The 14839-nt window shown below is 38.9% G+C and overlaps 1 protein-coding gene across 1 annotated transcript in view; it reads left to right on the forward strand.

Annotated features, from left to right (window-relative positions):
• GHR (growth hormone receptor) overlaps positions 1–14839 on the forward strand; it is a 208871-nt gene that overhangs the window by 181466 nt on the left and 12566 nt on the right. Inside the window, exons 4-5 of the mRNA XM_006889556.1 lie at positions 4970–5142; positions 9529–9707. Of these exons, the coding sequence (XP_006889618.1) occupies positions 4970–5142; positions 9529–9707 (352 nt within the window). The remainder of the gene's footprint in view (positions 1–4969; positions 5143–9528; positions 9708–14839) is intronic.

Raw genomic sequence — 14839 nt, forward strand, 5'->3', positions numbered from 1 at the left:
AAGGCTTCTGGGTCTTTGGGCATGTGGCCCTCAGGCCTAGTTTTTTATGGATCTCTCAAATAAAACAAGCTTGGAAACAGGACTGGCATCCACTTCTAAAAAAAAGCTTGCCTCTGGAAACTCTAGTACTTGGAGAAAAGATGAAAGTTTTGTGTTCAAGACTTTCATTCATAGTGTCACTATGGGTAATCTACAGCTCTACAGTACTTAACAACAACAACTACAACAAGAAGGAGGGAAAGAAGGAAAAGAGAGGAGAGAGGGAGGGAGGGAGGCCAGGAGAGAGGGAGAGAGAGACTGAGAGAGCTATACTATTACCTAGGAATGCTGATGGCAAAGTAGGTTAATTGTTGGGCTGTTAACTAAAAAATTAGTAGTTCAAACCCACCAATTATTCTGTGGAGGAAAGATGAGCAGTGTCTTCCAACTAGGATATATTCCTTCAGAAATCCAGTATAGAGTTGCTCTGAGTTGAAATTGACTTGATGTAGTAGTTTTGGTTTGAGGACTGTCTAATACTCTTAACTAGGAGCCCTGGTGATGTAGCAATCAAAGAATATGGCTATTAATAGAAGAAGCAGGAGTTCAAACTCAGCAGCCACTCCAATGGAGAAAGATGAAATAGTAAAGATTTATAACCGTGGAAATATTTGGGTTAGTTCTACTTAACCTATATGGTCATTAGGAGTCAAAATTTACTTGACACTAGTGGGCCCGATTTTATAATATACTACTGTCAGCAGCAATATCCCCCGTTCCACTCTTAACTCAATGCCACCTAACAACAACCCAATGTGCTGTACATAAGAATTTCATTCTCTGGAGAATCTTGTTAAGTAGTTTCTTTCATGCACTCCTACTTAATTTGAAAACCAAGATTAAATCAGATAAATGGTCCTATGCCTCACGTAGTCTTAAGATTTACCCTTTTCCCCCCATTGCTACAAATACACACACACACACACACATTCAATTGTTTATTCTGGAATTTACCTTCTTAATTTTCCCATCAAAGATGAATCTCTGTCTCTCAAGAGAGAGACTCTCTAGGGTATATAACTTTCAGAATTTCAACCAGCAGCAACTCATTCACTTAGACCCTAGTTCCTTTGCCATTTTAATCCCAAATTCTTTCCAACAGCTGTTGAGCAGCTGTCTGGAAGACCCCTGATTCTGCACAAGTTTCTTCCTACTGCCAAGAAGACAAGGCTGAGAAACATCTGTAAGGAAGAAGTGTGTCATGTCCTAGACCTACATCCCTTCCCTCCAGCCTCTACTTTTCCCAAAGTCTCCAGTGTCCTCATTGCTTCCCAGAGCCCTAACTAATTGCTTCTACCTGCACTAACTTTTTTATCCTCAAAGATTACATGACTTATGTCCCCTTTACTCATAAAACCTTGTCTCCAGTAATAAGATAGTGAATGTAAAGAGATAACATGTTATCCCACCCAAGAGCACTCTTTGTTGGAGTAGTTTAAGAAAGTTCTTCCATCCCACTGCCCCTTGCTCCCCTCACTACATTTTAATGAACACTTCCATACTTCAATGCCTTTTGTTTATTCTGTTCCCTCCCTTTCTTTCCCAGTTAAATCAAACAAATCCTCTGCCATCAAGTTGATTCAGACAGAACAGCTTTTTAGAAATTTTTGTTGTTGTTGTTGTTGTTAGATGCCATTGAGTTGAGTACAACTCATAGTGACACTCTGAACAGCAATCTCAACCCTGTCCTGTCCTTCACCATCCTCATCGTCTCTGACATACTTGAGTCCACTGCTGCAGTCACTGTGTCAGTCTAGATCATTGGAAGTCTTCCTGTCTTTCTGTGACCCTCCATGTTTGCAAGCATGATGTCCCTTTCCAGGGAGTAGCCTTTCCTAACAACATGCCTAAAGTATGTGAGATGAAGCTTCACCATCCTTGCCTCCAAGGCGCACTCTGACTTACTCCAGGACTTACCTGTTTGTTCTCTTGGCAGTCCTTGGGATGGATATTCAGTACTCTTTTCCAACACCAATGCTCAAAGGCATCAGTTCTTCTTTTATCCTTATTCATTGTCCAGCTCTCAGATGAATACTAAGAAATTGAGAAGACCATGAGACTAAATTTTATGGAAGAGACTGCCTCATTTTTCTCCTAAGAACTGACTGGTTAGCAATTCATTGCCTAATCTACTGCGCTACCAGGGCTTCTGTTCTCCCTATTGTTATTTCTTCTATGTTTACCCATCTTTCAAGGTGGCTAAAATCACCTCTACCTTGAAGTCTACCATGATTAGTAAGAGCAAGCATTCCCTCCTCTTAGGGATTCTATTGAGCACGGTCTGTGAGCATCTATGCCACAGTGTATGGAGTCATTCTATAGACACATTTGACTTCCCCTTTGTGGTCTGTGCAGGGTAGCAGATAAGGACATTTATCTTCTTAATTCCAACAGACTTCATCCACTATATAAGGTAGAATAGGGTGCTATATATTTGGTTTGGTAACCAGATGTTGGCATTGTAACTCCTCTAACTGCCAGACAAAGCTGAGCAGTGGATTTGATCTGTGAGCCTTTGCAATTGCAGCACAGCTTCTTACCACTTGGCCACCAGAACACTTGTAAAGATGGTTATGACAAGGAGTTTGGTTTGATTTGGATTTAGAAGGGATTTGCTAACATCATTCATTCACTCAGAGAAGAGATGGGAATGTTAGAGAAATTGCCACATCCCATCCCAGATCTGCTCTGTCCCTGCTGGACTAACCTGAACCTGAGCTGTCTTTGGATTGCCCTGCATTATTGTTCAGGCCCCATGGCTGCTGACTGGGGCATTGCTTTTCCCAAAACTCTGACTTTTTCCCACAAAACACTTCCCAGAATTAACACTCAACATGCTGGTCTTTCCAGTCACCTGTGTAAATGATGCTTCTGTGCTGCGTGGCGAGGAATAACAATAAGTTAATTACGGAGACACAACTTTTCTGATCAATTCAGTGTTCTCCTCCTATCCACTTAACCTCTGTGATTTCTTTTATTTGTTTTTATGTATCAATGGTACACAGCAACAATCTGACTCAAGATGTAGGACAAATTAATTTGTTCTTTATGGATAAACCTAGAAAGGAACTGGAAAGCAAAGAGATGGATTCAATTCAGCCAGTTTTGTTTTCCTTTCTTTGTGATATTGTAATTTAAGTTCCATTCCTATTTACAAAATGGGAAAGAAAACAACTTTTGTAGTTAGGAAAGATTTTTAAACTTGTGAACTTTTTTTTCTTATTAATAAGCCCTATTTTTCCTATAAATATCACCAAGATTTCCATATATTTGAAGTATTTTTATGGCTTATCATATAATTAAGGAAAATAATCAGGAGCCTTGAAAGAAGTTCAAGACTCTGGAAACTCCTCCAATTGTAGGAAAAACTTGAAATGAGCAATATGAGATGCAGCGGCTCAGAGTAGGGTGGCAACTGATTTTTCCACCTCAAGGCAAGCCACACTTTAGTATATCACTCAGTCTGGGTTACACCATTACCCTTCTCAGTTGGTTCTACCAGCCATTGGGGGAATACTCAAGTTCATTCACTCAATTTTCCCTGTTACTATCTATAGTTTAAGGATTGATTCTCTACAGTGTTTATAAACAAAGCAAACATCTGTAACCTGCCTAAACCTCTAATCTTTCATCTACAAAATAGAGATAATTAAGAAACTACCCTAAAATTCATGGTCTTTGCAATCACTTTCTATGTGACTAGGGATGATAGAAGGAGAATTGACGCCTTTGAGCTGTGTTGCTGGAGAAGAGTATTCAATATACCATGGACTGCTAAGAAAACAAACAGATTCATCCTAGAGAGGGTTAAACCAGGCTGATTCTTGGAGGCAAGGATTCTGAAGCTTTGTCTCACATACTTTGGACATGTTGCAAGGAGGGACTAATCCTTGGAGAGGGGTGCTTGGGAGGTTGCCATGCTTGGGAGGGTAGAAGGACAGCATAGGAGAGTAAGACCTTCTATGAGGTGAATTGATCCAGTGACTGGGGTGATCAGGGTAGGTGTGTCAGAGTCAGTGAGATTGGCACAGGATAGAGTAGGGCTTAGGGCTGTTGTACATAGGATCACTATGAGTTACAGGCAACTTGACGGCACATAACAACAACAACAACTCTGTCATGACTTCATTTAGGGGTTGGCAAGTCATATTCAATTAATTTTATTATTTTATTATTGCTGAAGTGTCATATGTCCCCCTAAAGTTCTTCAGTTACTGATACTGTTGTCTGTAGCCATGATATTTCCTGAAAAGGGTAACACTAAAATACTCTCTCATAGAATATTCATTACTATTACGTGGTATTGAGTTGACTTCTACTCATAACAACCCTATAAGCAACAGGCAAAAACTTTGGCCTATCATATTGCACACCATAATCATCACAATCTTCACCATCACATCTTCATGCTCAAGCACAGTGTCAGACATTGTGTCAGCCCATCTCCTTGAAGGCCTTCCTCTCTTTCTCTACCCTTCTATGATTTTAAGCATGATGCCTTCTTCTAGGGATTGACACTGCTGACATGCTCAAAGTATATAAGACCACATGTACTTTGGACATGTAAATTTCACCATCCTTGCCTTGAAGGAGCATCTCAATTTTACCTCCTCCAAGACAGATTTCTTTGTTCTTTTGGCAATTCATGGTACATCCAGCACTGTTTGCCAACAACACAAGTCAAAAGCATCAGTTCTTTGGACTACCTTACTCGCTGCCCTGCTTTCACATGCATTCAGAACAACTTAAAACACCATGGCTTGGGTTATATGCACCTTAGTTTGACATCTGTGCTCTTTAGCACTTTCAAAAGGTTTTCAGAATATTTACTACAATTTATTAAATCTATCAAACACCTCATTTTTCTCTTAACTTATGGCATAACATTTGGGAACAATTCATCCTTTTTTTTTCCCACTCTGCATTTCAGGAGAACTCAGAAATGGACTCATGAATGGAAAGAATGCCCAGATTATGTCTCTGCTGGAGAAAACAGCTGTTACTTTAATTCATCTTATACTTCCGTTTGGACACCCTACTGTATCAAGCTAATTAACAATGGTAGTACGGTGGATCAAAAATGTTTCTCTATTGATGAAATAGGTAAATCAAAGGTTTGTGTTTTACTTAGCATGACTTTAGAGTAAATAAACCTATAATATTCAGAGGTTATCTAATGGGAAGACCTTGTAATAGTAGCTATGTAGGGGAGATAAGATAAGTTGATGAGCAACAGGAAAAGGACAAGGAATACAACAAAAATAAAGAAACGTGGCAATAACTATTGTAAAGAACAGAATGAAAGCATTGCAGTCTCTTCCTGTCAGAGCCTTCACAGGACAAACTCAATGAACTTTGAAAATCTCTTTCTAATTATTCAATATTATTATTCTATTCCGATTGACTGCAATATATTAGCTACCGCCCTCTTCTGTGATTACAAAAAAAAAAAAAAAAGCTTAAATTGTCTTGATCACCAAGTATAATAATTCTGGAATTTCACATTTACAAAACAGCCAGAATCAGTTGAAAACCATGTTTAAAAGATCCCAAGACAAACATTGGAGATAATCAGTTCAATGAACTGAGTTAAAGATACAAACAAATTATCTCTTATCCATCATTCAGAAGAAGGGAGGAAATAAATAAAACACAACAAACAAATATAATTGCACTATTTGTGTTCAAACTATTACAGTATAAACAATAAAATGGAGATAAACAAAAAAGGACTTTGAGTAGCTGAAATTGGTGCCTCGAGATCTACCCACCAAAGCTCATTTGCTGCTTAGAGGATTCCTTAAAGCTCCCCTCACATGTGCTGTCCTCACATGTTTCCCAGGCCTCAGCCAACTCAGAGAGCCTAGGAGAATGTGGCTGGATGCTGAAGACAGAAACAAGTAATATCTGACAACTGACTTCAATAGAGGAGATACAGAAAACTGTAATAAGCAGAAAATAGAACCAGATTGCTTACCTTTGAGAGACTAGTATATGCTCTGAACATGCAGAAATTGTCTCTATGGAGTTATTGGGATGGAGAGGAGGTGGTTGTTGGTGGTGGTTTTTCATCTTCATCCATCCCATTAGTGGTGGGATGAATCAATACTCTGAAGAGAAATAAGATGTAAAGGAGAATAGGAGTGTAGCAAGGGTAGCAATTTGAAATAGTTATCAGGATTGGCTTCATTGAGTAACAAAAAGAAGGAAGAGTGAGAGCAATTATATATCTGTCTGTAAAAGGGTATTGTAGCAAGAGGGAATAGCAAGGGTAGTGGTGCTGAGGCAGGAGCATGCCTCACACAGGCAAGGAAGAACAAAAAGGGACTGGCACAGCAGAACAAAGAGGAGAGTGGTAAGGGGTCAGATATCAGAGATGTGACCCAAATCTATAGGCCTACTGTGGCCATTGTCATGAATTTGGCTTTCACTGGAGTAAGGCAGGAAGCTTTTGGAGAGTTGTACATGAGAATTTATATAATCTAAAATATTCACTGAGAACTCCCTAAAGGAAACAAAGGCCCAAGGTAGGAAGCTAATCAAAGAATAAATACAAGTGGGGTTCAGCTCATTAAGGGGTTCAGGCAATGAGAGGAGGCTGGATTGTGATTCCATCTTGACAGTACAACAGACAGAATATGGGGTGATAAGAAAAAAGATGAGTGAGAGCTCGGCATTTCAAGTTTTAGCAACTAAAATGAAAGCATTGTCATTAATGGATTTAGAAAGCTAGAGAGGAACAGGTTTTGAAGGCAAGATCAGGAACTTGTTTTGGATTCTATTAAGCTGCCCTCAGGTTGACTCAGCAATTCTGGTAAATCACCACCTGTAGCAGAATCATCACCCGTACTAGCCACCCCGGAGGAAATCGCTGAGATGCAAAGGAAAAATGAGCTGAAACTCAAGATAAAGGAAGAACATCTTGCTGCTTTGCAGTTTGAAGGCTGCAGCACTTCCATGATACATCTTCAAGGATATGAGCATGTACGGCTGGGCACGGTTGATGGCAGTGCATCTAAATTCCAAAATCAATCTCCATAATAGTCTATGTGTTTCCTACAGCCAAAGGGGCCCTTTAGAGTAGTGAGAGAAGATCTTCACCCTGAAACCCACAGCGTCCCTTTTCAGCAGGAAGTAGCTAAGAGAATGCGCCATCCCCTTTTCCTTATGAATCAGGGTGAAGTCTCTCTCAGGGAGGAGAGATAGGGAATGGCAAGGGACACTCTGACAAGGGAGATTGATCAGAACTGGCTTTGGCGGGCACTGTGGCAATTGGACAATTAAAACAGACATGGGGGGGAGGGAGGAACGGACTGGGGAGGAGGGTGGAGAAAGCCGTGCAACAATGAATGAATGAAAACCCAAAATCTCTGTAAATGTTCATTAAAACTAATAAAATTTAATAAAAATTAAACAAAAAATTAAAAAAAAGAAAGGTAAAGGGATGGTGAAGGAGAAGAAGACCTGGAACCAACCAGATGGATTGACACAATGACTGTATCAATGGGCTCTAGTATGTCAGGAAGTGTGAGGATGGCACTAGATAGGACAGAGTTCAGATCTGTTGTTCACGTGATCACAATGAATCCTATTCAATTTTCCGATAGATACATAACAACAATGTAAAAAAAAATGGTGTCCACTTGTGACTCCACGGTGAGATCTTTATCACTCTGCGTAACAGATTACTTCTTTGGCCACCAGACTCTGACAGCCCCTTAAGAGCTCTTCACAGCATATATATGTCTTTATTGTATATATTGTAGCCTCATCTTTGATCAGTCTTGAGGATCTAGACTTGCAATAGTTTAAGGGATCTTCTACATTGAGCTGAAAAGAAAGTTAACTATATCTGCAAGTGATTTCCAAACCTTTCAGAACTGAGATATGAATAATAATAATTTATTAGGGACCATCCAGAATATAAATTGAGATATGGTTCTTAGCATCAGATAAATTTGTATTTCTCTTCATCAGCTTAGGCAACTGTGACCTTTAAAATCTTAATAGACACCATGCAAGCAAGGAATTTTCCTGAGAATCTATAGTAGAGCTAAAGCCAAACAGTATTTCAAACTATTCACCAGGCAATCAAGTGAAAGAAAACACTGAAATAACACCAGGAGAATATTATGATGCCTTCCTTCTTATATCTGAAAAAATGATCGCATATGTCTAGGAAGACTACAAGGCTAAGGAATATTTGCTGGACATTCAGATGATTGTATTAGTGACAGTATAGAGATGAATAAGACAGAGACACTATAGAGATAAATAAGACTAGTGACCATATAGAGTTGAGCAAGACTCAGTCTTGCTCCTGATATATATAGTTTAGTTTAGAAAGGGCACTGTAGGTGGAAGTGTAAAATGGTGCAACCACTGTGGAAGGCGGTATGGCACATTCTCAAAAAGTGGCAAATAGAAATGCCATTTGACCTAGCAATTCCACTATTAAGAATATACCCTAAAGAAACCATAACAGCCACCCAAGCAGATATAAGCACACCCATGTTCATTGCTGCTTTGTTCAAAATAACAGAGTTGGAAACAACCTAAGTGTCCATCAACAAACGAATGGATAGAGAAGCTGTGATATATTCACACTATGGAATACTATACTGCATTGAAAAATAAGGAACTCATGCAATATTATTCAAAATGGGTGACCCTGGAGGACATTATGCTGGGTGAAGTAGCTCAGTCACAAAAGGACAAATACTGCTGGGGAGAGACTGAGAAAGATGGGTTAAATAATGTATATATACTGCATTGAAACAGATGAGGGAGAAAACGGTTTAAAATGGATATGTGATTAGGTATTTTTGTCATGACGGGAGTCCAGAGCGAAGGCTGCATAGTGGAGTGGACCCGGGATGAGGGATTGTAAAACAGTGAAAGAATACTTCTTTTACTTTTCCAAGAGAGTAGTGTACTGGGGGGTGGGAGGGGGGAACGTGCAACAGTGAATGAATGGAAATCCAAAGTCTCTATAAATTTTCATTGAAATTAACAATAAATTTTAAAAAAGAAAGGGGAGATTTCAGCTTCTAATTCCAAAAGTCAAACAACAGTTCAAAATACCTACTTCTTAAATGCTTCTTTGTTTTTGAGCCAAAATGCTATGACAGAATTCCAAAACACTAAATTCCAAAACACTAAATTCTATGACAGAATTCCAAAACACTAATATTATCATAACTTTAAAAAATGTAAAACTTGTAAAATCTAGAAATATTATAGATCAGGCTTTACCCTTGAAAAGTATATTTTTGCAGGGCATTTCTTAAGTTAAATGTAGACTGCCCATAAGTGAAAAATAATACTGTAATAAAAGGAATTCTAATAGTAGAAATATTAGAAGAATTTAGAGAATGATCAGTAAAAATATATAAGATCATCATGTAGTCTCTTTGGAAGAAAACACTCTATTAATAGCAAATGTGATCCCAATTTGTGCTAACCTAATACTTCTATTAAACTACACAGTGCAGCCAGACCCACCGCTTGGCCTTAACTGGACTTTGCTGAACATCAGTTTGACGGGAATTCATGCTGATATCCAAGTGAGATGGGAACCTCCAGCCAGTGCAGATATTCGTAAGGGATGGATAATCTTAGAGTATGAACTTCAATACAAAGAAGTAAATGAGACCCAGTGGAAAATGGTAAGGAGTTACTTATCACCCAAAAATCCTTTGACTTCATTCTATTTCCACAACCCTTCTTTTCACTTACAATTAGACCTTTTTTTTAAAATTTATTTTTTATTTTATTATTTTTTTTGTGTGAGTGTACCGTCAAATCAGATCTGACTGGTACAGGAGGAGATTGTCCCTCCTTCCCCGGCAGAGCATCTGGTGGATAGACCTTTTTTTAACATAATGCTTCATGTCCACTTTATTTGTGCCACAATTTTGTATATAAATAAAACTAACCTCACTGGTAAAACATCATCTAAGAATTCTCTCTATAATACCAAATGCGTATATGGATATTGTATGGGAACCTGCAGAAGGAAAGAAAGCCACTTGCTCCATCATGCCCAGTTTCTAGCTGTCTTCGTTTTCTAGGACTACCATGACAAAATGCCTCACAGAAAGTTTAGTAACTTTTAAAAACAGAGATGTACTATCTTTTGAAGATTCGTTCATATTGTTAATTGCATCCAGTTAGAAATAACACATAGCAGACCCTCCAGTGGGTTTTCAGAGGCTGAGAACTGTGAAGGAAGAGATTGCCCATCCCTCTCCCACAGAGCAACTGATGCATTCCAATCACTGGCCTTTGACCTGGCAGCACTCTGGTGACCTTGTAGTAAGAAACTGCGCTACAATTCCAAAAAGTACATGATTTGAATCACCCACCAGTTGCTCCATAGGAGAGGGATGGGCTGGCTCCTCTCATGTGATTTATTGCCTCATAAAACCCACTGGGGGATCAGCTAAGAGTCCAGTCGGTGGCACACAACAGGCCATCAGAGTTCCCTCTCAAATTAAAGGGCCAGATGTACTTATTTCTCCTGAGATTTTTTTTGGGGGGGCAGGGGGGAACTATTTTGTGCCTCTCTCCTAATTTCTGGTAGCTCCAGTCATCTTGGAGTTGCAATGTCATATGACATACTTTTCTCCACTTCCTCCTCTTTTTTTTCTTTCTTTATAAGGACATCTCTCAGATGGGATGAGGAAATACCCTGTTTATGCTTGACCTCATGTTAACTCTACCAATAAATAACATCTTCAAAGAGATTATTTCCAAGCAGGGACAGGTTCACAGGTATAGGAATTGGGACGTTGACATCTCCTCATGGGGTTCAGGATTCAATGCATAAAAGCAGTGTAACTTTAGAGAAAAATTGTGGATGGTCTGAGGAATTGACTAAGCATGAGAAAGGTTATCAAAACCAACAGTGGCAATGGTGAAATATTCTCCCATGGTTTTAGTTGCTGCTGTTCACAAGGAAGGCCCATGTCATAAAAGCTTAAGTGGCTCCAACAGGGCTTTATCCCTTAGAGGTTTTAGAAAGCTGCTTTGCTATATGTCTCAAGGGACAACCAAGCTGACAGGTTCTTACATAGACAAATAAAGAGTGTGGAACTAGTTGACCTCAGAACCTCTCATAATAATTCTCCTTGCCAAATATTTGGGAACTCAACACTCAGATAATTTCCACATGGCACACAACAAGAAGAAAAACAAGATTGTCATGCCAATCCCAATATAACAAATTCTAAATCAGTCTAACCACAGCCAAAGCTCTGGCTAATCCAAATAGTTTCTGGCTAATTATCATGTTGTGCCTGGTAGCCTGGCATAGGCTTGCCACCAGAATTTTACACACCATTCCCTGTCTAGTCAATGAAAGAAAATAAAAGAAGCCAATTTTGTCATTGGGGGGCACTTGGGGCAGGGAAATGTTTAGTGTAGCTCTGAACAGTTATAAAACCAGAATTTTCAGGTTCTGTTTTCTCAACCATATTACTTTAGATATCTGTTCTGTACCTGGTAGGGGATGGGGGAAGAAATAAGTATTATTAAATATTTATTCACTACCAGGTAGCTGCTGAACACTAAACACTGTGACACCGATGCATCAAAAGTGATAATGGTAAACACATGGTGGACAGTGTTTGGTGGAGCTCCCTGATTAAAACCGGCTTGGAAGCAGGAGTGGCATCCCCTTCCAAAATAGCTTGCCTCTGGAAACTATGAACTTGGAGAAACTATGAAAGTGATGCAATTGTTGAGGTCTTTTGTTCATAGGGTCACTATGAGTCATCTACAACTTGATGGCACTTAACAACAACCACCACCAGGTATTTAAAAAACTACTATGCACTGGGCACTGTGCTAGGCATCTTAAAGCAATACTTCTCAAGTTCTGAAGACCCGTTCAGAGAGTCCACAATGTCCTAAGTGTTGTCTTGATGATATTCAAGTATTATTCTCTTTTACATTGTGTTGGAAATTGCATTAATGCTTGTTGTTGTTGTGTACCGTGGAGTTGACCCTGAGTGGGTTTTCAGAGGCAATTACTGGAATGAGAGTCACCCATCCTTCTCCCGCGGAGCAGTTGGTTGGATTCAAACTGCATGCCTTTGGGATTATAGCGCAGCTTCTTGCCATAAGGCCACTAGAGCTTCCTGCACTAATGGTACAAAAGCAGTAACTGCTCACACTCCTGGTGCCCTGCCATAGCGCAGTGCAGTGGCACCACACTGACCTGTCAAGTCAGCCTGACTCGTAGTGGCCCAGCCACTGTGAAAAGAAATTCTGTCCAGCCTAGCACCATCCCCATGACCAGTTTTGGAATAGACCCTTGTGTTCAATGGCATTTTCCTTAGCTGATATTCAGACTGTTTATTTTTTTCTTTCTATACTGTCTTAATCTGGAAGCTCTGCTGAAACTTGTTCAGAATTTTCATATCCTATTACTGTCACAGAAATATCACAACTGAGTAGCTTTAAAGGACAGAAGTTTACTTGCTGACAGTTCAGGAGGCTGGAAGTCGAAATTCAGAGCTGAGTTCTAAGGACGCTTCTTCTTTGACTGTTACACCTCTAGTAGCCAGTAATCCTTGGTTCCTTGGCTGTCTTCACGTGGTATCTGTCTTCTTCCTATTGGTGTTTCCTTGCACCAATAACTCAGGCATGAGTGATTAGGTTTAGGACACCCTTTAAACTGAAATGACCTCATTAATGTAATGAAGAAAAAACTATTTCCAAAAAGATTATACCACAGGCACAGGACTTAGAAATCCAAAACACAATTGACTGTGTTGTTATGTGCCATCAAATTGAAACTGATGCACAGCTGACCCTCCAGAAAGTTTTCAGATGTTATAAATCTCACAACAGGAAAGTGCCTATCTTTCTCTCATGGAACAGCTTGTGGGAAACCTTCTTTGGATTGGCAGCCCAACTCTTTTACTCACCAGGCCACCAGAGCTTTCTAACATATAGGTTAGGGGGATACTGTCCAGTCCTTGACAGCATCACAGGAGCATGCAATTCTCCACTAAGCAAATAGGTAACCACATATGAAATGCACTGACAGGGAATCAAACTTGCCTGGAAGAGGCATACACTACCATTGAACCACCAGTGCTGCTAGTTCGAGAATCAATGCACCATGGTGCATTGACGATCAGTGTATTCTTTACCCTCATATAGTAACAGTAAAGAAAGAAATAAAAGCTAGTTTCATGCAAGAATATCTTTGATAAGGCTATAAAATTTATTAATTTAGTGGAATGTTCTCCTTTGCTTGCATAGCTTTTTAAAAATCTGTGTGACACATGGATTACACTGAGGCACTGATAGAAACTTCAGTTTCCTAGTGATTTGTAGACCTTCCTAATGAGACCAATGAAGATATTAACAAAAGTGACATTTAATATACTGTCTAATAGAATGCAACATCAGGCTAGATGTGTCAGAGATTGTGAGGATGGCATAGATCGGGTAAGGATCAGCTGTGCTGTTTATAGAGTTGCTATGAGTCATACCGATGGCAACAACAGCAATATAATAGAACATGTGCATGTGGAAAATCTCCTTAACTCTCAAAATTGAGGTATGTTTAGAAAATCTGCATAACTTAATGAACCAATATTTTCCAGATGACTAATAAATAAATAATGTTAAAAATTACTCATCAGGGGAAAATTCAAGATGGACCAATGGATTTTAACGTAACAGAATACAAAAGTTCACTCAAAGGATTTCGGATTCCCCAGTGAAAGTAACCTTTAAGGAACTTTCATCTGCTGAATCTTGATGTAGTATTAAGAAACCTATATAGGAACAAGGTATACACTAGGGGAGAAAAAAGTTAAGGTAAGGTTTCGATAAAATGGATACAGTCATTAAGGGTTGACCAGGATAGGAAAGGAAAGAGAGGGGAGCAGAGATTAGGGGATGGATGGGTAGAATGAATGGAAGGTGAAGGTAAAGAGGATTTGATAAGAGGTTGTAATAAATGGTGTGGTTGTGTTCACTGTTGAATTGGAACTGACTCATAACTGACCGTCCAGTGGGTTTTCAGAGACTATAAGTCTCCCAGGAGAGACTGTCCACCTTACTCCCATGAATCAGCTGGTAGATTCAAATCAGCTGTGTGACTTTGGGTTGGCAGCCCAACTTTTGACCCACTAGGGCCACAAGTGCTCCCCAATAGATGGTATTGGTCAATAATAACTGATGTTATAAAACAAAATGTATATGTGTGACTCTTTGAAAACCAATTTTAATAAGAGAAAATAAAATAATATCTAAAATAACCTAAAGCACTTTTTTTAGAAATATCACTTCTTGTCTCTATATATACCTATGTGAGGCTGGATTTATTCATATGTTTCAACTAAAACAAAACATCCTAACATTTAAGGTAAAGCATATATAAAAGTATGACCATCACCTATTCAGTCAGACATGAAAGAGATTTGTAAAACTGCAGATCGTTGCCACTCTTCTTGTTTTTATTGTTTCAGAAATACAGTAATTTTTTTAGAATATTATTTAAACTTTACATAATAAATTATTTTTATTAATGCTTTTTTATTTGTTTCCATTTCTAAAATGATACATAGTCATAGCCATATACAGCCAAAGCTTTTTAGGCTCCTGGGTGATGTCAGTAAGTTTGTTTTTATTTAAAAAAATTATTATGATGATTTTGTTTGTTTTTTCCATTCATATTATGTTCCTTATGATCATTCTCATACCTTTGCCTTATAAAATTTATCACCATTGATCTATGCCCACTATTATCCCACACTGAATCTTTTCTAATTCCCAC

This window comes from Elephantulus edwardii, unplaced genomic scaffold (assembly GCF_000299155.1).
Source record: "Elephantulus edwardii isolate Elephantulus edwardi_28Jun2011 unplaced genomic scaffold, EleEdw1.0 scaffold00079, whole genome shotgun sequence".
Lineage (NCBI taxonomy): Eukaryota > Metazoa > Chordata > Mammalia > Macroscelidea > Macroscelididae > Elephantulus > Elephantulus edwardii.